This window comes from Kryptolebias marmoratus, linkage group LG2 (genome assembly GCF_001649575.2).
Source record: "Kryptolebias marmoratus isolate JLee-2015 linkage group LG2, ASM164957v2, whole genome shotgun sequence".
Lineage (NCBI taxonomy): Eukaryota > Metazoa > Chordata > Actinopteri > Cyprinodontiformes > Rivulidae > Kryptolebias > Kryptolebias marmoratus.
In genome coordinates this window covers 19443673-19467812 of record NC_051431.1, presented here as the reverse complement: position 1 = coordinate 19467812, position 24140 = coordinate 19443673, and the positions used below count along the sequence as shown (strand labels likewise).

At 42.7% G+C, this 24140-nt stretch overlaps 2 protein-coding genes across 6 annotated transcripts in view; both read left to right on the top strand.

The window, feature by feature from the left end:
* Positions 1-3: 3 nt before the first annotated feature.
* npat (nuclear protein, ataxia-telangiectasia locus) lies at positions 4-9904 on the top strand. 2 transcript variants are annotated; one of them, XM_017419975.3, is made up of 17 exons: positions 4-189; positions 337-455; positions 561-621; positions 699-771; positions 878-918; positions 1319-1561; positions 1786-1861; positions 2133-2250; positions 2488-2579; positions 2673-2745; positions 2834-2930; positions 3061-3177; positions 3792-5105; positions 6526-6626; positions 6772-6832; positions 6930-8221; positions 8698-9904. In XM_017419975.3, the coding sequence occupies exons 1-17, from the start codon at positions 153-155 to the stop codon at positions 8776-8778; spliced, it is 3996 nt and encodes a 1331-aa protein (XP_017275464.1). In that variant the 5' UTR covers positions 4-152; the 3' UTR covers positions 8779-9904. The 2 variants fall into 2 exon arrangements, with proteins under 2 accessions (XP_017275464.1, XP_017275463.1); XM_017419974.3 differs by having other exon boundaries at positions 6739-6832.
* Positions 9905-10721: 817 nt separating this feature from the next.
* The window catches only part of vmp1 (vacuole membrane protein 1), a 16872-nt gene continuing 3453 nt past the window's right edge, over positions 10722-24140 (top strand). Inside the window, exons 1-9 of one of the 4 annotated variants that reach the window (XM_017419997.3) lie at positions 10722-10778; positions 11317-11410; positions 11720-11852; positions 12209-12299; positions 13898-14008; positions 18737-18904; positions 19071-19202; positions 22070-22150; positions 23133-23249. In XM_017419997.3, the coding sequence (XP_017275486.1) occupies positions 11332-11410; positions 11720-11852; positions 12209-12299; positions 13898-14008; positions 18737-18904; positions 19071-19202; positions 22070-22150; positions 23133-23249 (912 nt within the window). In that variant the 5' untranslated portion in view covers positions 10722-10778; positions 11317-11331. Of the gene's footprint in view, positions 10779-10808; positions 11080-11316; positions 11411-11719; positions 11853-12208; positions 12300-13897; positions 14009-18736; positions 18905-19070; positions 19203-22069; positions 22151-23132; positions 23250-24140 lie in introns of those variants that run through there. The other 3 variants (XM_017420000.3, XM_025006802.2, XM_017419996.2) reach the window with 3 other exon arrangements.

Here is a 24140-nt window from a genome sequence, read left to right as displayed (position 1 = left end):
GAGTTCCCCGCCTTTACAAAAATCAGTCTCAGGACGTCGAATTGACAATAACACCCCGGTTTTCTGCAAATATAATTTTCCCCCCAGGATTTTACCGAACATGTAGCTAACATTTGCCTCTTTGGTCTACTTTATTAACCCTGAAGGGCATCATGTTGCTCCCATCCGACGTAGCTCGGCTTGTTTTGGGTAAGTTGGACGTAGCTGTAGCTGTTCGAGGCTTTCCCCAGCAGCGGCAATGAAGCGAAAGCAGAGCGGATTAAAGCTCGCATTAGGATATCACTGTCCCGAGGACCGAATGAATAAAAAAAAGCGATGTTTCATGTGTTTTCTCAGGGTACCTCCAGGAAGAGGGGCTGTCAGCCACCAGCCAGGCTTTCATTCACGAGAGTCCCAACCTGAAGGAGTACGCCGAGCACAGTACAGGCGACGGGACGATCCCTGCCTGCGTGTTTGTGAGTGAATTTTGGTTTAAATACTTTAATTACCTCTCAAAATGCTACCTGATTTCTGTGCACATCAGTACTAAGCAACCTATTGTCCTCTTCACACCTGCACAGGCTATTTTTGGGAAAAACCTGACATCAATTTTAAATGAGTATGTGGCTGCCAAAGCTAAAGGTAAAAATCTTTAATTCACCTGTACCTACAGTGCTGTTAGTGTTGATAGTAATGACTCTTATGTTTTTTACAAACAGAATCTGGTCACGAAGTCCCCCTTGTGATGACCTCTTTGTGGAAAAAACTTGACTTTACTCTCAACCAAATCAAGTAACGAGCGTTGACTTTAATCCCACAGATCAGTTCATATTTTGTGTTCAACTTGACCCCAATCTTCATCTGTGGTCCTGTCACGTCTCTGCCGGTTGTTTTTCAGATCGCTGCAGAATTCTCCTGCTATATCAGCAAGTCAGAGGAGTAAGTTTTATGTGATGTTAAACCTTTTTGACCTTAAAGGCTTTAAAGACTGAGTTTTCTAGATTCATCTCATAGATTTATGCAGAAACTTGACTATTCTCTGAGGTTATAAAGTCATATATTTGTGAGGAGAAACAATGTAAATACGATTTGGTTTTATTGGCTGTCTACCTCAGCATTAATACATGTGATTATGACGAGTCTCTGAGACTTTTTGCTTTTCGTTTCAGTGGAAAGAATAATTCTGTAATTATCAAGTGTGATCTGTTAGGCTGGTACATTAAGGGTTACCAAGTAAACCAAAGTCAACACAGTGACCGTACTGCATATCAGAGCTTTTTTTGTTTATTCAAAGTTTGTGGATGAGTCATGAGTGTTTAGCGCCCTGTGTCCATTGCAGCGCGTTCACGGATTGGGGTGGCGAACATGGCGAGGCAGCGGGTCCTGGCCGTAACGTCTGCAGGCGGTGTCGTCTGCTCATCCGTCTCTGAAACGAGCTCCATCATCAGCCCCGTGCACACCACCCACAGCCTGCTGGGCCACTCCGCTCCCGTCAGCTACGCTGTCCCGCAGATCAGAGCCGCCGCTGCTGGGGGTGCACCGCAGCTAATCCAGGACGGCGGCCGATTACTAAATCCACCCAGTCCGTATCACAGAACGCATGTTATTTTATTTTATTTGCTTTTGATTTGACAGGAATGCTAGTTTTGCCAGTTCTGAAACTTAAAGCTTTCTTCGTTTGCAATCACGCTCCTGCATGATTCAGCAAATTGAGAAATTCAGCATGCAAAGAAAAGCTTGCAAGAGTTACAGCAGTAGTTTCTGAATAATGGACAACACGATTTTATTATTTTTTTCCTGTTCCAGGGGATTCGCCTGTACAGGTCATTGTGTCAGAGCACCGGCTGAACTCAGGCCCAGTTTCTCCTGGTCGACGGAAATGGTAAGAGTTTTTATCATATGACCGTTGTTGTTGCTGGAACATAACTGAACGACTACCGAAGACACGTGGTTGTATTATTAACCGATGATTTTTAAACTACAAAACATTATTGAAGATGGGTCACTGTTTATGTCAGATTTTAAACTAACTGCTGGATAACGTGTTGATCGGCATGCCACATAAAGAGTCTGTTTTATATCAGTAAGATGATGGCAGAAAAATCTTTTAGTGCAAGAAGTCACCTCCTCTGCAATCTTTCTCCTGCCTTCAGGGACACCCCCAGGAAGAGAAGTGGTCTGAGTGGGTCTAGTGGTCCCAGCAGGTCCACCACGACTGTCAGCCTCAGTGCAGAAGCCGAACCTGAAGAGGTCGTCGACGAGAACTTTCCTGTGAGTCCGTCGTGTTGTTTTATTCCTCACGAAAGGATGTTTAACTGCGAAGCAGCGTTTTTAACTTGTGCAGACTTTGGCGTGTTAAAGAAAATGCTTTTAACGTCCGTAAGACTGTAGAGTAGTCGGAGTCCAGTGTAATAACACCATTTTGTGTTAGAAACTACATCCCCTGTTTGAAAATGTCTTGAGGTCTCGTACACTTTCTGACTTCGTCGACCGTCTCAATCCTCACAGCAACTCGTGATACAAAACGCACGGGACAAGATTTTAGGAGACAGGCTGCTGCAAGAGAAGCTGGCTGAAAACATCAACAAAATCCTTGCCAGGTAGGTTACAACTCAACGTGATGCCGGAACAAAAGCTACGTTGACGTTAAAGTGCTGTTCCGTCTTTTATTTTTGCTTCGTTTCCGCCGTCAGTGAGCCGACGCCTCAAGCATCAAAGGTCACAGTGGAGGCAGAGCAGTCCATAGATGAGATTCTTGGATTACAGGTGCTGATAAGATCTATAGTTTTCCTAAAATCTTTTAAAGTGGTTAATCAAGCCTTGCTCCTTTTTTCTGTAACTAATGTTTTATCAGGGGGAAATCCATATGAGTGATGATGCCATCCATGACATTTTGGAGCAAACAGAGTCGGATCCCGCTTTTCAGGCCCTCTTTGACCTCTTTGAATACCGTAACTATGACCTACTTTTTTGCTTTTATTGTTTTCATACGTAGTACTAGGATGTTAAAGTTTTAACTGTGTTGATCAGTCCAATCGAAAGATCTGTCGTAGCTGAACTCGGATGAATCCGTATTTGCAGATAAAACTAAATCTGCTGATGGGGAAGCGGTGGATGGAGATGCAAGCCGGAGTCCAGAAGAGAACGAGACCGCTGGACCTTCGTCTGCAGTCCAGGCCCTTCAGAGTAACAATCCAGGTATTCTGATGGACATTTGTCGACATCTGACACAGATCGTTTCCGTCAGATACAGAATTTATCCTTTAGGTTCAAACTCTGAAGGACATGCTGAAGTGAAGGTGGGCCGGGACTCGGAATAGAGCCGCGGCTCCTCCACGTTAAAGGAGTTTGTTGAGGTGGTTCTGGCGTCCAATAAGGATGCCTCCCGGGGCACGTCCCACTGGGAGGAGACTCCCGAGGCAGACCAAGAACTTACAAGAGGGATTATGTATCCTGTCTGGTCTTTAAACGCCTTAGGAATCTCCAGGAGGAGCTGGAGGCTGTCTCTGTGGAGAGGGAGGTCTGGGTTTCCCTCTTGGACCTGTTGCCTTGGCAACCTGACCACAGATAAGCTGCAGAGAATAGGTTATACCTAAGATAGTTGTGTCCAAATTGTGAAGAAAACAAGAACTAAGAGTATCCAGACTAGCAGCTCAGATGTTCACAAAGTTGAAATGGATGAGGCCGGCATCTTTTTTTAAAATTATCTGGCATCATGTTGTTGCAGATGTTGGACGCTGCTGGAAACAGACCCGTCTAAAGAAGAGAAGCATAAAAATCTGTCTTAATTCCTGCTTTGTTTTGTTCCTCAGATCCTCCACAACAAGACGCAAATGTTTCTGATGCGCCTCTGGCCACTCCTCTGGCCACACTGAAAACGAGAGCCGGACAAGAGCGTAAGACCAAAAAGTCTACGGGGCCAACTTTGATCAAGAAGACCCTTCTGGACTCCAGCGGCAGGGCGTCCAGAATCGAGAATAGCTCGGCCAGACTCTTAGTGAGTCACGGCGAGCCCAGAAGTGCCTCATCTGCTGCAGTGGACTCCAGTAGAAAAGAAGCGCCCTCGCTTTTGAGTAACAGTGGGCGTGTGGCACGAATAGATATCGACGAACCACTTCATACACCTCCTCCTCCCTTAGACAGTTTGGTCACAATGGAGCCCACCGCCACCTTCGCCAGTGACTCAGCCCCTGTTGCTTTCGAAAAAGATTCTGCTCCGTTTGCCGACGTGACGTTGGCCTTAAACGTGGACAAAAATCCAGCCCCCAGATCAAATGAGCAGCCTGTTCCAGCTCTGCCATCCATCAGTGATCAGCCTCAGGTGCTGTCTTCAGTGGACATTCAGGGGGACAACAATCCAGCGGTGACTGCTAACAAACCTCATCCGTCACTTTCGACCCCTGATGGAGACGCTTTCTCAGCACCATCTGTCCCCACGTCTGTCTCTGCAGCTACTGCCCTCACAGCGGCCCCATCGTCATCGGCGTCCACACCTGCCTCCAGCTCCGAAGCTCTTACAGCTACAGCTGCCTCGTCCGCGCTTTCCTTACCTGCGTTGTTCTCCTCCTGTGCTCCTGTTCCAGCAGCGCGCGACCCGTCATCCCCCGACCCCTCCGCTCCGAACAAGGCTGCGGGCCCCAGCAACATGGTGTCTCTGAAGATCATTGTAAGCGACAACCAGGACGAGGACTCCCCCGGCGACGCGGCCTTGAATCAGGCGATTTCCAGCATCTCTGGCGACAAGATCCCCACCATCTACCTGTCCTCGCCAGCCAAGTCCCCCGGATGTCCTGCCACCCCGAAAGCCAACTTCGACGAGGTGGCGCAGGCGGTGAGCGGCCTGCAAAGCTCCGAGGTGTACGGCAGCCCTCTCGGCTGTAAAGCTGCAGCTGTGTGCACCACTCCGTTAACCGGGACAGCACAGACCCCACAAAGGTACATAATTCAGCTCCCGGGCGACGGCACCAGTCCCGTACTCCAAGCATCTGCCGCCAGCTATTTCCTCGTGAGCCCAACCGCAGACGTTCAGGGCAGACAGATGTTGCTTCCTGCTGGTGTCTCCGGCGGACAGCCTTTACCCCCCAGTCAGCCTGGGGTGACCACACCCACCCCGAACTACCCCACAGGTAAGATGGAAAAGACTAACTGGGTTTTAGTGGATACAGATGAATCTGAATTGGATGTTATTTTATTCTGACTGACAGGATAATGAGCTTTACAAACACTGGGGGAAAAAATCTGGCTTCTGTCACATCTGTGAGCATGCCATGAAGCACTGCACACATGCTGTCTATTTACAGAGACGTGAAAAGTAAAAAGATTGTAGTATTAGAGTACACCAACATGGACAAAGAAAATGCTTTCTTTGAACAAAGTTCTACCTAATTACTTTTTGGTTGATCATAAATAATTTTATCCTGGACTGACATGTAAAACACAGAGGTGCAATGTAGGGTGAATTTATTTACTGTAGCGCTGCATAAAGGTTTTGAGTCATGCCTCATTTCTTTATATTTTGATCAGACTTCTCAGTAATCTTTTAAAAGGGGTTTCAGACTTTCTGAAGGTCTTAAAGGGATTTGTTGTTGTTGTTGTTGCTTTTGGACTGTTTTCTCATGACTTTTTAATTCCAGTACCTGACCATTTCAGAGGAATGTTGTTGGGCTTTTATTTTTGAGGGTTGGTTGTGCCACTTAAAGTAGACCTACAGTTAAGTCAGTCAGGCATTAATAAGCTCCTAATCTCAACAGATGAACTGGTGTCGTATCTTTAAGCCCTCTCAGGTCCTGTGTCAGATATTTGCTGGATTTCTTTCTTGTTTTGTAAAGAGGTGACTTTAAGATACTGTTTATCTGCTGGAGATGGTTGTTTTGGGTTTTTCTTTAGACCTGACATTTCTTTTATCATCCACTTGTTCACTTTTTTCTTTTTTTTTCTTTTTAAGCACACATTACACTATCATGGTCAGGTACACAGACTGGACAGAAATTAGTTTAAAAGCCGCCAAAGTCCAATAAAAGTCTGCTCAGAACCACTTTGAAGATTGTAAGAAAGTCCAGCTCCGTGGAAGCAAAATATTTATTTGTGAAGCCAAAAAAAAAGGGATTTATAACTTTTGCACAGTCCTGTACCTAGGTCAGAATGGTTTTACAGGAGTGAGAGCACAAGGCTACGTTTTGATTTTAAAAAACTGTATTTAAATGATATGAACATTATTCTTTTCTTGCTTTAAATTATCTGTGTCTCACCTTGTTGCCAACATGGCAATAAACAAAATCATCTACCACTACGGGAAAGAGAAATGCAGAATTTATTGACATGTACGCAGATGAATTATCTTAAATTTTTTTAACAGATTTGATAACTTCTGACCACCTGACACGTGATTTCTTAGCATTAAGCTAGGATTTATTTGACAAAATGCTCACAGGTTTTAAAGTTTAGTTAAACCCAGATTATCTAGTCTGCGTTGTCTCTTTTAGAAAATGAATTAGAATGTTTTCTGTATTTGGCCCCCTTTCTGTAATCTGTAATGTTTTCCTGCAGGCTCTGCACTCATCTTACCATCGCCTGTGAAGCCTGTGGTGCTTCCTGTGTCGGTTCTGGGTCCAAACCCAGTGGGAAAGGTCCCAACGAGGCCCAACCAGGTAAATACATTATTGTAGTGGTAATATTCCATTGTTTTTATCATACATATAAAATCGCTCATTCTGTTGCTGGTGTAGTCCGCAATAAGTGCTCGTATTGTTATATCTGCAGCTTAATGACACATCCACCCCTGCATCACTACAGCAGATAAAAACGATCAAACCCAGGCCCGTCACTGTAGCACCCAGACGTTCTCCAGCTTCGGGTAAGTTACCTGTTAAATGCAGTCGATTCACCTTGGCGATCTTGGCATTCCATTTTCATGTCTGACTCCTGAAGTAATTAACCCGAACGGGTTGCAGGAACGGAGAAGAACGTGGCTCCTCAGGTGGCTCGACCTGAAGACGGAGGCCGGCAGGATGCAGCCAAAGGTTCCAGCCACAAGAGGATTTTACGTTTTGACTCTTCGTCCTCTGAAGTTCAGTCCCACACTGCCAAAACGACCGAAGACGCCACGCCCGTTGCCACAAAAGCGTCTGCATTGCAACCTGTCCGACAGTCTGAGCGAGATAAGAGAACAAAACCTAATATTTTGGGTGGAAACAAGCCCAAGAGGAGGATAGAGACCGTCCGATGTTCAGCGGATCCTCAGGCTGGAGTTGGTTCACTGGAACCACCTGTTCCTTTTCAGGTGCTGGAGAAAGACCTCGTTAAAAAGAACTCTCGCAAGCAGGTTTATAACATTCATGACAAAGAGCCTCAAAACGCAGGTTCGGACCGCGTTTCACGGCCCGAATGTGAGAAGAACTCTGAACCCGCTGACAGATTGAGCACGTCTGAAACGAGTAATGATGAAACCAAAGCGAAGGATGCTCACAGCAGCAGCTCATCTGATTCCGCACCGGAAACAGGAAGCAGGAAGGACAAAGAGGAGAGCAGCGGGAAGGAAGCTGCGGACAAAGCTCTTTTGAAGTCGCGTGAGGGACGAGCGGAGAAAAGGCCTCCCTCCCAGGAGGTGCCAAGTGTTACAGCTAACAAGGAGAACGAACTGAAGGGGAGCAGGCCGGAGCAGCAGTCAGCACCTTCGTCCTCAGCAGCAGGAGACTTCAGCCCCCCAGCTGTCCCCCAGCTGCCATCCCACACACCAACCAAGACCACAAAGGCTCCATCGAAGGCGAGCCCTCTCGCTAAGCAGGCGGTGGAGATGCTACAAGACATTCTGGGACTCAACGCTCCTGTCAACAAGGCTGGAGCCAGCGGTTCAGACCCCGGTCCTCCCGGGACGGGTCAGACCCACGAGGCTCCTGCCGAGTGTCCCAGGACTCCCTCCAGACAGAAAAGGGGTAAAGACGGCGAGGGGACGTCCAAGCACCTAATCCCTCCCAACACCCCGGACGTGCCCACCTGCAGCCCCGCCAGCGAGGCCGGCAGCGAGAACAGCATCAACATGGCCGCGCACACGCTCATGATCCTGTCCCGCGCCGCCATCGCCAGGACCGGCACGCCTCTGAAGGACAGCATGCGCCAGGAGGGAGCGGGCGAGAAGTTGCCCGTGAGCTCCAAGAACTCGAAGAAGCGCAAGCAGTCTTCTCCCTCGGGCAGCCCGCCTGCGAAGAGAGAGTCCAGAAGGTCTCCCAGCAGAAAGAAGGAGCGGGTGAGTGTTCGAAATGTTCAGGTTTCAGGGTTTAGATCTCATGTTTGGTAGGGTGTCTTGAGGCGAATAGGTGTGAATTTATTTAGCAGTATGCTTGTGTTGAGTCTGATCCGAGACCTCCCACAGCGCCCCCTGAAGGCCCTCAACAGGAACAACAGTTTAGTAACTAATGCACTGATTGACACGACATCACATCTGTTGTTCTGGTGTTCCCATCAGGCCAGATATGATCCAAACTGTTTGTTTGTTTTTTCACTCAGTCCATTTTTGCATTTTGATATCTTGGAAATCTCATAGAGACAGAAGAATATAAGTTTTTTGATCCCCTTTTTAAAAACTGTTTTTAGCACCACTTAAAAAATATAAACTTCTTAAGTAAAATTAAAGGCAGCTGCATTTTCCCTGAATGCAGCTGTAGTTTCCAGGTAAATCTTTGCAGCCCGTTTTAATGAACTCCGGTGGTTTTGTTTCCGCAGGAAAGGAAGAAACTCGTCGATTGTTTCCCCCGTGACCTGGATGTGGACAAGTTCCTGTCTTCTCTTCACTACGACCAATGAAGCTGAACTCACAAGCAGGAGAGAACTAGCATTTAATCTCTGTCCAGGAATAGAACAAGCCATCTGCTGAACCAGTGCTAATGGTTGCTATTAGTAACTACGCCTTTATAAGTTTAAAGCTGCAACGACGCCTTCATCTTTAATGAAACTTCATTTGGCTTCTTTTCCGCTGTGTGTGTGTGATTAAACAATAAAAATAAAACATTAGTTTCTGCAGCAGTAGGGCAGCTGATGCACTTTTTATGGTTTAACCTTTTTTTAATTAGTATTCTGTTTTAAACAATTTGTACAACCAAACAAATCTGGAGGGCACTTTGACAGAACATTTTGTTTTTGGTCAATAATTGACCTTCGCTTCACTAATCCGGTTACCACCGAGCGACGGGTTGAAAATGTGTCCTCCTGTAATTTTAATAACGTACAGTTAAGGTCTTTGAAGTTTTATTTTTGCTGTTAGTCAAGTTTGGTTGAAAACAAAAACAAAAGCAATGTAAATATACATTTTGTAGCATTTCATTTTGTCCTCGGAATCAGATGTTTCTGTTCAAATTTCAATATTCAGAATTATTTAAATGCTGTAATAAAAATAATTTTATTTTATCTATGCACACTTTAACGTTACATTATACTTCTGCTGCCTCTCTGAGGGTTTATAGACACCAACGTCTCTGAAACTTGAAGGCTTACATTTTATTACTTAAAAAGACCTTTTTACTTGTCAGATCATAATTATAGGCAGACCTGCCGTTGATAATGGTCGGTAACTTTTTTTTTTTTTTTTTTCACCGATGAACCAGTAAGGGCAACATCAGAACATTACAAGTGATATACAACCTTGATTAAAACAATTTAAATGGAGCTGAGGTGGGATTTTTCTGGTTTAACTTGTCCTGGATTCAGCCGTGACACGTGAGTTACCATGGAGACTGATTCTGTGGTCAGATTAGGCTAAATTAATCCTGGAGTGTATTTTTATTGCCCAAAAAGGAATCAGTCTGATCAGAAATGCATTTTTTGTCCACTTATCTAAAACAGTGTTTCTTTCAGTCTTATGTACTTTGCTTTTTTTTATGAATAATCTAGCATTAATGTATTATAACTAGATTAAAAAAGGAAAATTCAATTAGCCATTTATCCATGATGATCATTCTTTTCATAACAAAAGTTACCAGTCTGTATCATTGCAGTTAACATTATACACTTAAGTCCTTCTCAGCCTGGTGTTTATAAAACCTATTTAGCCAGGATCTTCTGACAAGGCTGGTTCAAGTCCAGATTTATTTTGTTATCCTGGATTTTCTGAGATAGCTGCTTTGACATCAAATGTGTTATCAGGTCTAGGTCTAGACACTTTTTTTTCTTCCACTGAATTTATGTATTTATCACTGAACCAAATGTCAAACTCAGTCTGTGGGACTGTCCTTTAAGGGTTCAACTTGTGAAAAACACATTTATTAAACAATTATTTTTAAATCTATTTGACGCTAAGCAACAGTTTTAGAAATTTATTGAGGTTTAATACCATTTCTATAAAGTGCCTGTTTCAAGTGAAATAACTCTGAGGTAATGAGGTTAATGTCTATATGATAAAAATTTAAATAACAAGAGGCAAACACTACTTAAACTAAATATATATGCTTGTCTGTAAAATAACAGTACTACACTAGCGTCCATATTAGAAGGCTAGTTGTCACATTTTGTTGGCAAATCTGGCAACCTCCGATTGGACCAAAAAGCGGAACTGACGTAATTATGCTGTTCAGTGAGTTTCAAAACAAAAGCAAATCGTCGATGACTAATGCAGATATATTGTAATATAAGGCAACATACCGCCAAAGTCGCACGATTGGTAAGTGTCATAATTTTAATCTGTATTGATTTACTCGAAGTTTATCGCAAAAATCCCTTTCTAGAAACTATATGATGAAAGTCTGGAAATGGTTGACCTTTATTGTGACATGGACCGGAATTCGCCTTCGGATGAAGTGAACAGGAAAGAGGTACGACGATGTCATTTAATTCCAATAAACATCCAGTTGTTTTATCTTTATAGAGCTTTTCGCGGCTTTATTACAACAACAGCATAGCGGCAGCACGGGGTTTTACGCGAGTCTCCGCCAGTGATGTGCCTGGCAAAACGATTCAAACTCGGTTAATGTGATACAAAGGCACCCGGTGTCTCTAGCTAACCGGTTAGCATGTGGAGGTTATCATGAACACGCACTTGACTTCATGTGATATCTAGTTACAAGACTCCCCCACGGACAGGCAGGTTTTCACTCAGAGGTCTACGTTATTTTTGTAAGACGGCTGCTGATATTCTTTGTAATTTTAGCTGGCTGTGTTTTCCCCTCTCTGACGTGAATGTCAGCTAGCTACACGGCGTGTTTGGTCTCTTTTGACAGCTCCGCCGGGTTTCACCGCGGCGTCTGTCCTACTTCCTCGATGTGTAGGCAGCCAGGAAACCCGGAGGAGGGAGGACACCGCTGAAGGATAAACATTTAACTTTTGCTTCTGTTGTTTTTTTTCTCGCTGTAGACAGTCTGAGCTGACATGGCAGCCAATGGATCGAGCTGTGAACAATCTCAGAGACGCGCGGGGGCCAAAGACAAGCTGAACGGCAAGTCCACAGGTTTGTTGTTGTTAAACTTCTGAGCATGAAGCGCAGAAAGCAGCACACTTCTCTGAAATACCCCTTTAAAGTTGAGCAAACGCTGTGGGTTAAAGTTTTAACCACCGCCTCGTGGCATTCAGACGTCATAAAGCTGTCGAAACTTTCAGTTCTCACCTGTGCTGACAGGTGGAAACTGAATGCAGCTTGCCGAAATTAACCCATTATTTGACATGTATTTAGCTTTGTCGATTCCACAGGATGTAACAACCATCGAGCCCATCAGGAGCACGAATGCCGAGCATGATTCCAGCTCTTTGTGTCCCTCAGATGCATCTGTGAGAGAAAGGAGACAGAAAGACAAGGAAGAGCGTCTCTCGCTGGTCTTATGGAGGAGGCCCCTCACCACGCTACATTATTTCCTCCTGGAGACTCTCATCAAGCTAAAGGAGTGGACCTACGAGTAAGTTGTCAAACGGGTTCGTGTGTTCAGCGCGTCTGTTTTGGCTTTAAACGGGCCGAGGTTGTTTTCTGCTCGCCCGCAGCGGTGACCTTTTGTCCCGTTTGGTTTATCTGTGCGATCGAATTGTTGTTGAAACGTGTTCTCTCCTTGAGGACGTTGTGAAGTTTCCTTGTAAGCACAGTCTCAGCCCGTAGACGAATCAGACACGTTTGTGTTTGTGTGAGAAACGGTGAGTTAAACCCATTCATGTGCGTTTGTAAGAGGAATTGAGTACGACTGTAGACGTATTTTTGTTTCTTTTTTTAAGTGTGTGTGTTTGGCGCTGTTTCACTCTGCCCTCTCGCTCTCACACTCAGGCTTTGGCATCGACGAGGAACAGTGTTCTTATTTTTGGTGTTGTGTTCTGTCTTCTCTGTCACATACTCCACCGAGGGAGCTCACCAGCAGGTAAGGCTCCACTGTGACTTTTTGTTTTTACTATTAGCAGCACAAACAAATCAACAGCACCACCACCTCATCAGTGAGCGTGTAAAGGCCACTGATAAGTCCGCTTTTATCGCCTTCACGAACAGAAAACTTGCGCTGGGAGATAATGCAGCCCGCGCTGTTGTCGGGTAACCCTTGACCCCCCACGTTCAGCTGAAAGTCCTGTTTGCGTCTGTGCCGGACTCTGTCGGGGTTCAGCGAAGCAGAAAGACCCGGTGGAGAATTAACTCCTCTAACCTCGGCTCTGATGAGCCAAAACTTAATCAAAAACAACCTGCGAACAAATGAGACGTCAGGAAATTGACTTTTAAAATTTTATCCTGCCAAGCTTTAGCATTTGATTATAAACTAATGGTAAAGTCTTGGTTTTTGATTGGAGCAATGATAAAACGATACGATTAAGGAACTCGCAATAAAAACAGCCTGTTTTGTTTTGTTACACTGAAACATCAATTTTTTTTTTTTTGTTTTCAGATTAACTTTTAAAACAAACTAAAATGACCCGTATCCTCTGGCTATTAGTTGAGTGATTATTGATGATTATGTTGAATATTCTCACCTTTTAGGAAAACCCTGTGTTTGTTTCAGCTCTTTAAGTTTAGTCTTTTTAATTTTATTCAGATTTTGTTTACTTACCATATTTTCTAGGCGCACTTAAAAGCCTTCAATTTTCTCAAAAAACGACAGTGCGCCTTATAATCCGGAGCACCTTATATATGTAAGAAGTCGTAATGTTTTAGTACGACTTTGGTTAAACTACAAAGCTGCACCGCTTGCAGCATTAAGGCTCAGTTATAGTCGGGCAGGGCTCCCTGCACGGTGCGTGGACCTGAGCGAGTGGTGGAGGCGTTTGTACTTGACGCTTACGTTGGTGCAGTATCCATACGTGAGTTTTGAACAGTTTGATTATCTTTGTGGTCTCTCATAGAGGGATCATAGAAATGCTGATACAGGCAAACCAGCTCCGCTAGAGCAGCAAAATCATCCATTTTGAATGGAGTGTTGTGCACGCGATCCGCACAAAGTTACAAAAATTGGGAGGTGCACGACGATGAGCCTTATAGTCTGGTGTGCCTTATAAATGACAAAAGTTTGAAAATGGACCATTCATTGACAGTGTGTCTTATAATCCAGTGCGCCCTATAATGCAGAAAATACAGTAATTATTTTACCTCTGTGTTCTTTATGTTTAATTTTTGAAAGCAAATGCAGTTTTTAGTTTGCTTTTATTTCTGTTTGTTTCCTTTTTATTTTATATTTTTTATCATCGTTTTGGTTTTAGTACTGTAGGATTTTAGCAATAAATTTGTTTTTTTATGACCCCAACAACTGCCTCTGGTGTTTCTCCATGAATAAAACTGTTTCCTCAGTTTCTTGAGTCCCTTCATTTTATGATTATCTTTTGTTATAGGTCTTTTACAGGCATTGTTGTTGTAGGTTTGTTTGGTTTTTTTTGTTTTACTTGCTGTCAGGCTCCGTAAATAAAGCCTGATTGAGTCAAATGTCCTCGTGCCTGTTTCTGATGTTTCCTGGCTGTCTCCTCCTCTGTTTCTCTGCAGTATGTCCAGTACCTGGAGAAGAAGTTTCTATGGTGTGCCTACTGGGTAGGCCTCGGGATCTTGTCCTCAGTAGGACTTGGAACTGGTCTGCACACCTTCCTGCTCTATCTGGTAGGAAAAAAAAACAAACTTTGTAAATTTTTTTATGAAATAAGTTGGTTCAGGAAAAAAAAAGCGTGGCTTTTATTTACAGTCGGAATCATAAACGTTTAAAATCACAAATAATTTAGGGTTTTATTTGTGAAAATATGGTATTTATAGATCTGAATAAAAGGGAAGGGTTACTTGATTAAAAAAATATTGTGGTGGGATAAAGGACACGTCTCCCTGCAGGTAGTCAAGGCTGTGAAAACTGTAAAATGAGTAACTTGTTACAGAGAAAAAAAACATGAAATAAGTGTTACAGCAGAATAAAAGTCCAACCTAACAGCTGTGATGCCTCTGACAACAAAAGCTTTCCTCAATTTCACTAAAAATGTCTCATTTTTACAAATGTTTCTATAACCAGAATGTGAACAAACGCATCAAAGTGTCATCGTAGGCAAAATGGATGGAAATGTCAGGAATGATGTGTAAATTTTCATCTCAGAGCTTCAGTTAAATGTAATCGTCAGATCTTTCTGCTCTTCGTCCTTTTTTACATATTTCTGAAAGTAACTCTTGTTTATGGTGTAAAGGAGAACTGACGACATCGTCCGCTCGGCTTTGTTTAGCATAAATACCGGCCTTCTGTGCGTCCTTCCTACACACGAGCCTTTTGTTTTTAGACCTAAATCACGCGGAAATCCTTCAGACCGACCCGCATCTCGGCAATCAAAGTCCCGTTTAAGTCACGACCTGCCAGAAGGTGGCGCCATACTCCAGCTCTGGCTCCAGAACCTTTTCAAACTGAGGTTACCTTCTGTCTCGGGCTGACCCAGGGTGCGATGTGCAGCTCTCCCCCTGACATTTGTCACGGCGTGACTGGATGACTGAGTCACCTAAATCTGTCGTCTGTCGTCGGCTGTGGTTAAAGGGAGATTTCAGCTAAATGAGAGAGAGGAACCAAGTCTCCACTTTCGAGTGATGATGTGACTCCTGTTCTAAACTTGTTCGCCTGTGGCTTTGTCGAGTCAGCCATTTCCACTGTAATGAAATAATGGGGAAAGATATGGGCCTTCCTGTTTTTTTGCGAACAGATGTGCAGCATTTTTTATTAAAGCCTCGATGTGCAGCACACACGTTGAGGTGGCTTCACTGAGCTGGAGAGGCGTTTAGATTCGTCAGAAATATTTCAAATGAATAAAAGACAAAAATAGCTTCAGGATAGTTTGTTTCCAGTTTCCTTTTAAATCAAATTTCCACTGTTTAGTAGATTAAAAAACACATTTTTTGATATTTATTAGAGATGAAAAGGTTCACAAAATCCACCGTTTGGTTCAATTTTCTGGGTCATCTTTTTATTTTTTTTATTAACTTTGTATTCACTCCAGAAATACCATATGTTTATATATTATAATTCAGCGTTTATACGATTTAAACCAGGACATGTCATGTTTTTATGTTAAAAACTGAAAGAATGAAGCAGTTTGGCACGGGACACTGGTCAGTGCGGCAGTCTTTGGTTGAAGCTGGGTTCAGTTTTTATTACAGTAAATGTGGAGACATTGAATATTTCAGAATGCTTTTCATTTGATTTGCAAAGAAGATTTAAAGCAGTTTGTCTTAAACTTTTGCTCAGAGCAGAAACGTATGTTAGTTTTTCGTAGTTACAAAATGTCCCTAGTGGGGGACACAAGTTACAGAAAATATGAGTGAACTGCTTTCCTGGATTTAAAATACAGAACCGTTTGTGTTGTTAAATTAGTGTGAATTTCCTTCAATCCTGGAGAATTATCAGTGCTCCGCGGAGAGGATTAGATCACCGCGCCGCTCATAGGCGAGGGATTTACTCCCTGCCATGAGCTCATCGGTCATAATGATGTTTTCTAAAGGCGCTCTCCTGGTTTTAATGTTGTGGGAAAACCGAGCACGCTGAAGCCGTTTAGGTTCAGTTTGTACATTAATCTGACAGCTAATTTGACCAGATCATCAGACAATTAAAGGTTATTTCACCTAAATAAATCACATTCTGTCGCCCGTCCCTCCAGCCTCAGTGAGATTTATATTTTATTACTTCATTCCCCCTTCATTAAATATAGTTTAACCTAACACAACTTGATTTTCACTTTATGGTTCGTAAACATAACAAACAATTAAAAATCAAAATCATCTCAAATCGATTTTGTCTTTATCTCCCTTAGAGTGAAGCATTTGTCTTTATTTTTGCGTGGAAGAATGGGCATATCGCTGCCATAAGAAGCAATTTGAAGACGAGTGTTTATAAAAAGCTAAAGGAATAAAACAAAATGCGGAGGAATCGGTGGGAATGTTGACAGATCTTGTTGATATCTGAGCTTTAAAGGAGCACTCCGCCTCCCTAAACAAGCGCGAGATTTATGAGTTTGTTTGTTTTAATTCCGCCTCAAAATACAAGCGGGGCGAATAAAACCAGCTTCAGATGGACATTTTTAGATCCCAGTGACTTCTTGCTGGTTTTTCAGGACTTTTTTTTTTTGCTTATTTCTGACACAAGATCTGGCAACCGTGATCCACGCCTGACAGTTTCATATTTGAGGCTGTGAGTCGGTGGAGTTTCACATTTAGATGCTTTTCTGACCGTTAACCCTTCCACCTGTAAAGATAAAAGCTGGATTTTGCAGATGTTAATTCTTCATGCAGGATTAATCCTTAAATTAAAAACGCCACAGTCATCCCAAATTTCCAAGTTCAACTCATTCATGCAGTAAAGTGGATAAAAAAAACCTCATAACTCTTTGTGTTTTACATTCCTGACAACTTTTAGTTCCTGTTTTCTGTCATTTGTATTATCCAGCACCTCCATCTTATTATTTAAATGATGTTCCACAAACATCAAGTAACATTTATCTTCACTTAAAGCCGTAATAGCTGCCAAAATACGCAATCTTTCAAAGTTTCTGGTTTGAATTTCTGTATGTGTATCAGCTGTGATAGAAAATAACCACTAAATACACCTTCACTACTAAAAGTCTGCTGCATGACACTAGATAACAAAATTTCACTTTTGTCTTGTTCCTGGGTTAAAACTACAATTTCCCAGTTTTTTTATAACCAAATGTAATGAGGACAAAATAAAACAATTTATTCCCAAAACTTTGCTTTTGCGGTTTTACGATGAATTTCCAAATTTGTGTTGCTTTTTTTTTCAATTTAATATCAGTTACTATTAATTCTCAAGTTAAGCCAATGTTGTCTTAAAAATTTAGTTTTTAAGACATGGCAAATAAGTGTTAACATTATATAAAAGATAATAAAATTGTAATTAAAAAAATTCTGTCAAAAATTCATCTTGTTATCCACAGAAGCAAAGTTTCAAGGGAATAATGAACATTTTCTGGTGTTTGTTGGGGAAATAACATTTGCCAGGAAGAGAAATTGTGTTAAGGAGTAATTTGTAATAAATGAGTAAAGTCGGCAGAGTTTGGTTTTGTTGCCAACATTTACGAGTCATAAACAACTCAAACCCCGATAGGTTTGAGTTACAAAAACCCCCTAAACTTTTATTTAATGATGCAGAAACTGTGTTAGAAGCATAAAAATTCAAATCAAAAGCACTGAAAAACCTCATATTTTACCAGCTATTATGGCTTTAAACAAATGATCTGTTTATAGGTTAACATACAACAAAGTGTATGTTAAATGAAAAATAAAACGTACAATAAAAGTGGACAAAGAATAAAACAATCAGAAGTTAGAAATTATTAAAATGCAGTAAAAGTTTCTTTTTTAACAAGTAACAGAACCTAAAAATAATTAACACTCCGCTTCTTTTAGTGACTAAAGGGTTATAATACGGAGCAATTTTACCTTGAGTCATATGGCCGTATTTAAAATTCAAGGCTTTATTTTCTTTTTTGTGGGTGTGTGTGCGAGTGTGTGTGTGTGTGTGCTTGTTAAGACTGCAGGGCCGGTGTTCAATGAATGTCCTGGTTTTTGAAAAAGAACGTTTTTGTGCGAACCGAAGAAGCACCTTCTGTTCTCGTACTCCGATGGAGGAGCTGAACACAGACTTATTGTGTTTAATCTGTTTGCTCTCAGTGCTGCTGATATGACTTAAAAAAAAAAAAAACCCACAAGGGATTAGCTGTTTTTAGTTACAGGTGGGCCAGGTGGCTCTCCAGTGATAAATGATGCCTTACCTGTCAGAGAAAGAGAGAGAGTGTGTGTGTGTGTGTGTGTGACTCAGCTACAGTCTGTGTGTGTATCTGCAACAGTGTACATATTGTCTGGGTTCCACCATTCGAAGCCAGATTATATGTAATTACATTTAATGATGGCATGTTGCAAATTAGAAACCTCATTTCAATCGAATTGGAGGATGCCGCAAATTGCAGCCCCCAAAAAGTGATCATAAAGTCAGATTCACGTCCTTTCATTTGAACAATCTGACATAAAAAGTGAATATTTAAAAAGGAGTCATAGCAGGACAGTGGATTAGACGGCTTTAATGAGGAAATATTTAAATATCAGTAATAATGGGTTCATTGAGGGAACTAAAGTTTAATATTTGTAATATACAGGAAAATCCTAAATCCTTACTCTTTGATTTATATATTTTATTTATTTTTTGTACTCAACTGACCCAAGCAGCAATATTTTTAAAATCTGTCATTCCTCTTTTTATTCCGTGGTTAAAAACTAGACATTATTTATGTTTTTTGTGTTTTCTAGTCCACCCAAAGCGTCTCACTGTCTCCATATGACCAAACTCTCTCTCAGGGTCCTCACATAGCTTCAGTGACCCTGGCAGCGTATGAGTGTGGCTCCACAGACTTCCCAGAGCCCCCTTACCCGGACCAGATCGTCTGTCCCGATGATGGAGGGTTGGAGGGCAGCATCTCCATCTTCTCCATCATGTCGAAGGTCCGCCTGGAGGCCTGCATGTGGGTGAGTGGGACTAATGACTGTGACTGTGTGGCTGCCTGACAGGAAATACTGTTAATCTTTTTTTTATTTTTATTATTATTATTATTCATCAATCCATAGTTGCACATGTCAGAACTCCTGTTCCTGTCTTTGTGAACCTGTAATGACCGGAGCCGTGCGTGTTTAGGGCGCGGGCACTGCCATCGGGGAGCTGCCGCCGTACTTCATGGCGAGAGCAGCTCGTCAGTCAGGAGCCGATCCAGACGATGAGGAGTACGAGGAGTTTGAGGAGATGCTGGAGCAGGCCGAGGGCGCACAGGTCAGAGTTGTACGCTCACGAGAAATCACAAAGAGAGCAGCTGGTTTGGTCAGTTTTTTAAATACACTCAGTGACAAAAAAAACAAAAAAAAATTTAAATCCTGATAAAAGTGGTGGAAACAAAATGAAACTACATGTGTTAAAGGGTTGTGTGATGAAAAGAATAACAGAGTTGGCAGGACGGTCACACTGCTGGTCCCATGTCAGTAGGGTCTGACACCCCGCCGGGCCTGGGTACGAGTGGTGATTCAGTGTCATACAGATGTGTCCTCCTTTGTGGCAAGATGGCTCACAGCTGCTGTAACTGGGCCTTGAGATGCAGCCGATCAACACTGGGTTGGAGTTCATCTTCTAGCTAATCCCACACATGATCGACTGAGGGGAAAAAAATCAGAAGACCTAGCTGAACTCGGAGGACCTCACCATAAAGTCCTCCTATGTGTGGACAGGTGTCTCATTGACACGTTATGCCCACGTTATAGTCATTGCTTGTAATGTAGAATGGAGATTTAAATCTGAACATGATTTGACACCATTCACCTCTCCACTCCTCTCTGATCTAGTGTTAATGACAGCCAAAACACTGGACGGTGAACCGTAAGACCAACTGATCCCAGTCGTTAAGACATGGAGCACCAATGCATGGGGTGCTGTAAAGAGACATACTTGTGTCCAGATGGTAGATCCAAATGTCACTGTGCACTATACAACGGTCCTTTCTTGGTGTGGTCCGTCTCACGGGACCAGAACCTTCATAATGTGTTCAAACATCCGTCCACTGTGGCGTCTGAACTACCCCACATACCGGGCGACTGCGCCATACAACGACCTGGCCTCGTGCAAACCCGCAGTGTGACGTCTATCCAACAGCATCAGGTGCTGGTAATGCTGTCTAAATGCGTCCACGAGGCATTACTTGTATCTGGTGATCTCCGCTCGCTGTTTGCACTGACTGTCAGACATTCCAGCAACTGCCTGATAACAGTACCGCTCCACTCGTGATGCCACTACCCATACCTCCTGGTGCCTCTGAACGCTAAGCAAATTAAATCACTTCCATCCACATCACCGGTTTGCATGTAAGTTAGGTCCAAATCGGACCATTCCTTCTGGGTGCTGACTTGTTTTTTTGTTTTGTTTTTTGTCAGTGGGTGTAATATCTCTTTCAGCGTTAAACGTTACCTATGTAGGTGTTTAATTATATATAATATTTTTCATATTAAGCATCACTAATGACTACAGATGCCATTCACTCTGTGCTGTTCTCTTTAGCTCATAAAGGTCCAACATTCATGTTTAAGGAGTTTGACAGTTTTTACTTGTTTTAAAAAAAATTCCCCAACGAATCAGTGACCTAAAAAAACAAAAAAAAAACCAGCCCGGTCGTTCACACATTTTTTTTCCTTGTGCGACCGGCAGTCCGAGCTGAAAAAGCACAGTAAGCACACAGATGGTTGGATTTCATCTTTGTGGTTTCATAGTCGTTTTCATGTTGCTTATCCGCCCGATGTGATACGATCCTTTTTAATTTGGTCTAATTTTCATAATGCCTGTCTGGGCGCGGGGCGGCTGATTGGCCCTCGGCGCAGCATGTGACTTCAGCGAAGCCCCTCCCTCCGTGCGCTTCCAGTAAATGTGTCTGTGTGTGGGTGAGTCACCCTGAGCACAGCTCCCTCTTTAATCATCCCCCGGGGCCTCGCTCTCTTTTCGCCTCCCTCCATCCGCCCTCCGTCTCTCTTCTCACCGGCCTCTAATTTGAATGACAGACAGCGCTGTCAGGAACAAAGTTCACAGAACGGGAGGCCGCTTAGATCACACGCTGAGTCAGCAGAACCGACATTAAAGAAATCGCGGGGCATTGTCTCCATCACCTAACCTCACCCTTGTTCGGCATTTTCTGAATAAGCCGGGGCTGTCGGGCTCACTTCAGATGGTTCATCCTGGAGTTATTTTCAGGATGTCTACACTTGCGTTCCGGCCCCGAGGACTTATTTAAAGCAACAACAACTTGGAAGAATCAGAAGAACAATTTGTGGGAGTAAATGGCGCACAAGATGGAATTACAAAATAAATGTCACTTATTTTTATGCTCGCCGTACGAACAGCAGAATCATTCCTGTAACAAGGAAGCAGTTGAGAGGACGCACCAAAATGGATAAATGTTTTCTGCTGTATTTGTTTAGCATTCGCAAGTTATGCTGATGAACGTTTGGCCCAGAGAGAAACCCGCACGTGCGCCGGGACAACACGCAAACTCTTCAAAGGCACGCCTCCGCCGAGCTTCAAACCTGCGACCCTCCTGCTGTGAGGCAACGATGCTAAACGCTTCGTCACCGCGCTTCCCCTAAACAGAGACGTTGTTAGTTGTTTTTAATTAACCTTTACAAGGTGCCAGGTTTTTAAAAACAGCCTCCTAATCCCCTTCCTGCATCAGCTGGGACCTTTTCCAAGAAACCGCAGACCTTTCACCCCCAATCAGAAAAGCCATGGCCATCGTTTTCTTTTTTTTTTTCTTCTTCTTTTCTTCTTCTCCTTCTCTTCTTCTTTTTTTTTAACCACACAATTTTTAGCAGGATGCCACGAAATTGACCAAATATAAAAAAGCTGCCGTGCTCAAGAATAGCAGGTTCTTCACCACAGTGTTCTTACCAGGGAGCTGATTTCTTCTTATAACATCACAGACAAGGACTACTTTGGGGGGAAAAATAAAGTGCTGTAGTCGTTTTAAAGGGGAGAGGGGGGGATAAAAAAGTGATTACAAGTAAAGAAAATCTACATTTTAAAGTGAAATTTCTGACAAATGCAACCTGTCTTGTGTGACTGCAGGAAAAATTAATGCAGTTTTTCTTTTTCAATTCTTTTCACAGGACTTTGTCACGAGAGCAAAACTGGGAGTCCAGCACATGGTGCAGAAAGTGGGGTTCTTTGGGATCCTGGCTTGTGCCTCGGTGGGTAAAACTTTCACTCAAGAGTTCAAAACCTTTCTTAGCTTTTTGTTTTTACATACAGTACTCTGCAGACACTTCAAGCCTCTGCTAATTTTTCACTTCCAAACTTTCTTTGAAAGTGGTCTTGATCAGTGGGTTTTCAGGCTTTCTGGAGCTCTTATTTTTTGACTTTTCAGTTTTTTACAGTCATTTTCAAGTCAGTTCTTGTTCTTGACCAGTGGTCTCCAATCCTGGTCCTCGAGAACCAGGATTGGAGACCCCTGTTCTTGACCATATAAGCTTGTTGTGCAGTGTGTGCTGGAAAATGAGAAAACTGGACAAATGGAGGTAAAAAGAAGAGTCAGGTCTAAAAAATGTCTGTAGCAGATGAACAGTAGCTGAAAGTCATGGATTTAATAAGAAGAAATCAAGCAAAGACCTGACAGGAGATGTACTCCGATGGTGCTAAGAATATTATTTTGTGTGTCAGACTGTGTTATAATTGATATTTTTATAGATTTAACTAAATAACTGGGAACAAATTGCCTCTTGGTAAGTGGCTGCTGGTAAAAAGCCTGAAGATCCCCCTGAAACTGGTTCTTTGTGAAGTTGTCCATTACGTGTCGACACATCGCTGCTTCAGTCAGAGTTTAGGAGGCTTTCAGTGTCTGAGTGATTCATAGGTTAAAGTTAAGCTGCTTAAATTAAAAACATTCCTCTGAAAAATGAGTAAAAAAATTAAAAAAAGGAAGCCAAAGTCCAAAGGAAAACTAGAAGTGTCTTCAAAAAGCCTGAAAAGTTATCGATTAAGAAGACTTTAAAGGACCAGAAGAAAGTCTGGCTTCATAAAAGCAGAATAGAAAGAAACAAGGGATGAAGTTGAATTTGTGTTTTTTATTTTTCTCATTTATGGAGTTAATTACCGACGCCCCTTTTTAAAAAAAAAAAATAAAATAAAATCTGAACTCGTCTGTGTTTTTTTTTTTTTGTTTTGTTTTTTCAGATTCCCAATCCTCTCTTCGACTTGGCTGGAATAACCTGCGGCCATTTCCTGGTCCCCTTCTGGACCTTTTTTGGAGCGACTCTGATTGGGAAAGCCATCATCAAAATGCACATACAGGTCTGCAATGTTTCAAAAAAAAAAAAAAAAGTATTTTTTTCCATTTTTTTTTTTAAACAAACCTTACAGACGTACTCGGAACATCTTGACTTGTGGTATGATTCACTCTTTGTTTCATGTCATCACAGATCTGTGGCCACAGTGCATTATTGTGTTTGAAAAATACACATTAGGGGGGAGGGGGGTGGATATGCTGAGTGATATACTTTAACCAAACGTGTGGGAAAGATCAAACCCTGGGTTGAGATCGTGAGTCGGTTCTCTGTGAAACTCCTAATTGAGCTCTTTACAGATGGGTTTTTTTTCTCCTCCTTGTTTTAGCTTTGGTTGGTTTCCACAGCTGTGGATGAAAGGAGGCACACTTTGAGGAAGCATTTAACAAACAGTTTGAATAAAATGTCACCAGATCAAAAAAAAAAAAAAAGGAATTGTTGTTAATTACGGAGGGTAGTGTTGAGTCTGCCACCCCGGTGACTAATATAAGCCCAGACGGTGAGGGTCCGTCTGTATGTGGGTGACTCGCCGACTATCTTTAACTAATTTAATATATCCATCTCTTGGTGGTTGGAGCCAGTGATCTCAGCCTGAGACCTCTCAGACAAAGGGCACCTCACGCCGCTGGGGGTGGGGGTGGTGGGGGGAGGTTATGGTTGATGTTCAGTGGACATGAGGAGAAGGAAATTGACCAGACTTTAAAAAAAAAAAAGCTGCAGGGGAGTTACTTTAATTTCTCTACCTTGAACATATCAGACATCACAAGGCATATCCTGTGGGATTTTTTTTTTTCCATCCAGGAGGATGTGTGTCATGCATTTTAAAGTTGATCAGTTTCAGAACGAGAGGAGGGGGAAAAAAAAACATAGTGTGCCCCCCCCCAACACCAAACCCTCC

What these genes read in the sequence shown, in the direction of transcription:
- npat (XM_017419974.3), top strand. Translation starts at nt 153, where the DNA reads ATGTTGCTCCCATCCGACGTAGCTCGGCTTGTTTTGG. An exon ending in ATGAGATTCTTGGATTACAG is followed by an intron (nt 2,746 to 2,833) that starts GTGCTGATAAGA and finishes ATGTTTTATCAG; the next exon opens with GGGGAAATCCATATGAGTGA. An exon ending in CCTTCAGAGTAACAATCCAG is followed by an intron (nt 3,178 to 3,791) that starts GTATTCTGATGG and finishes TTTGTTCCTCAG; the next exon opens with ATCCTCCACAACAAGACGCA.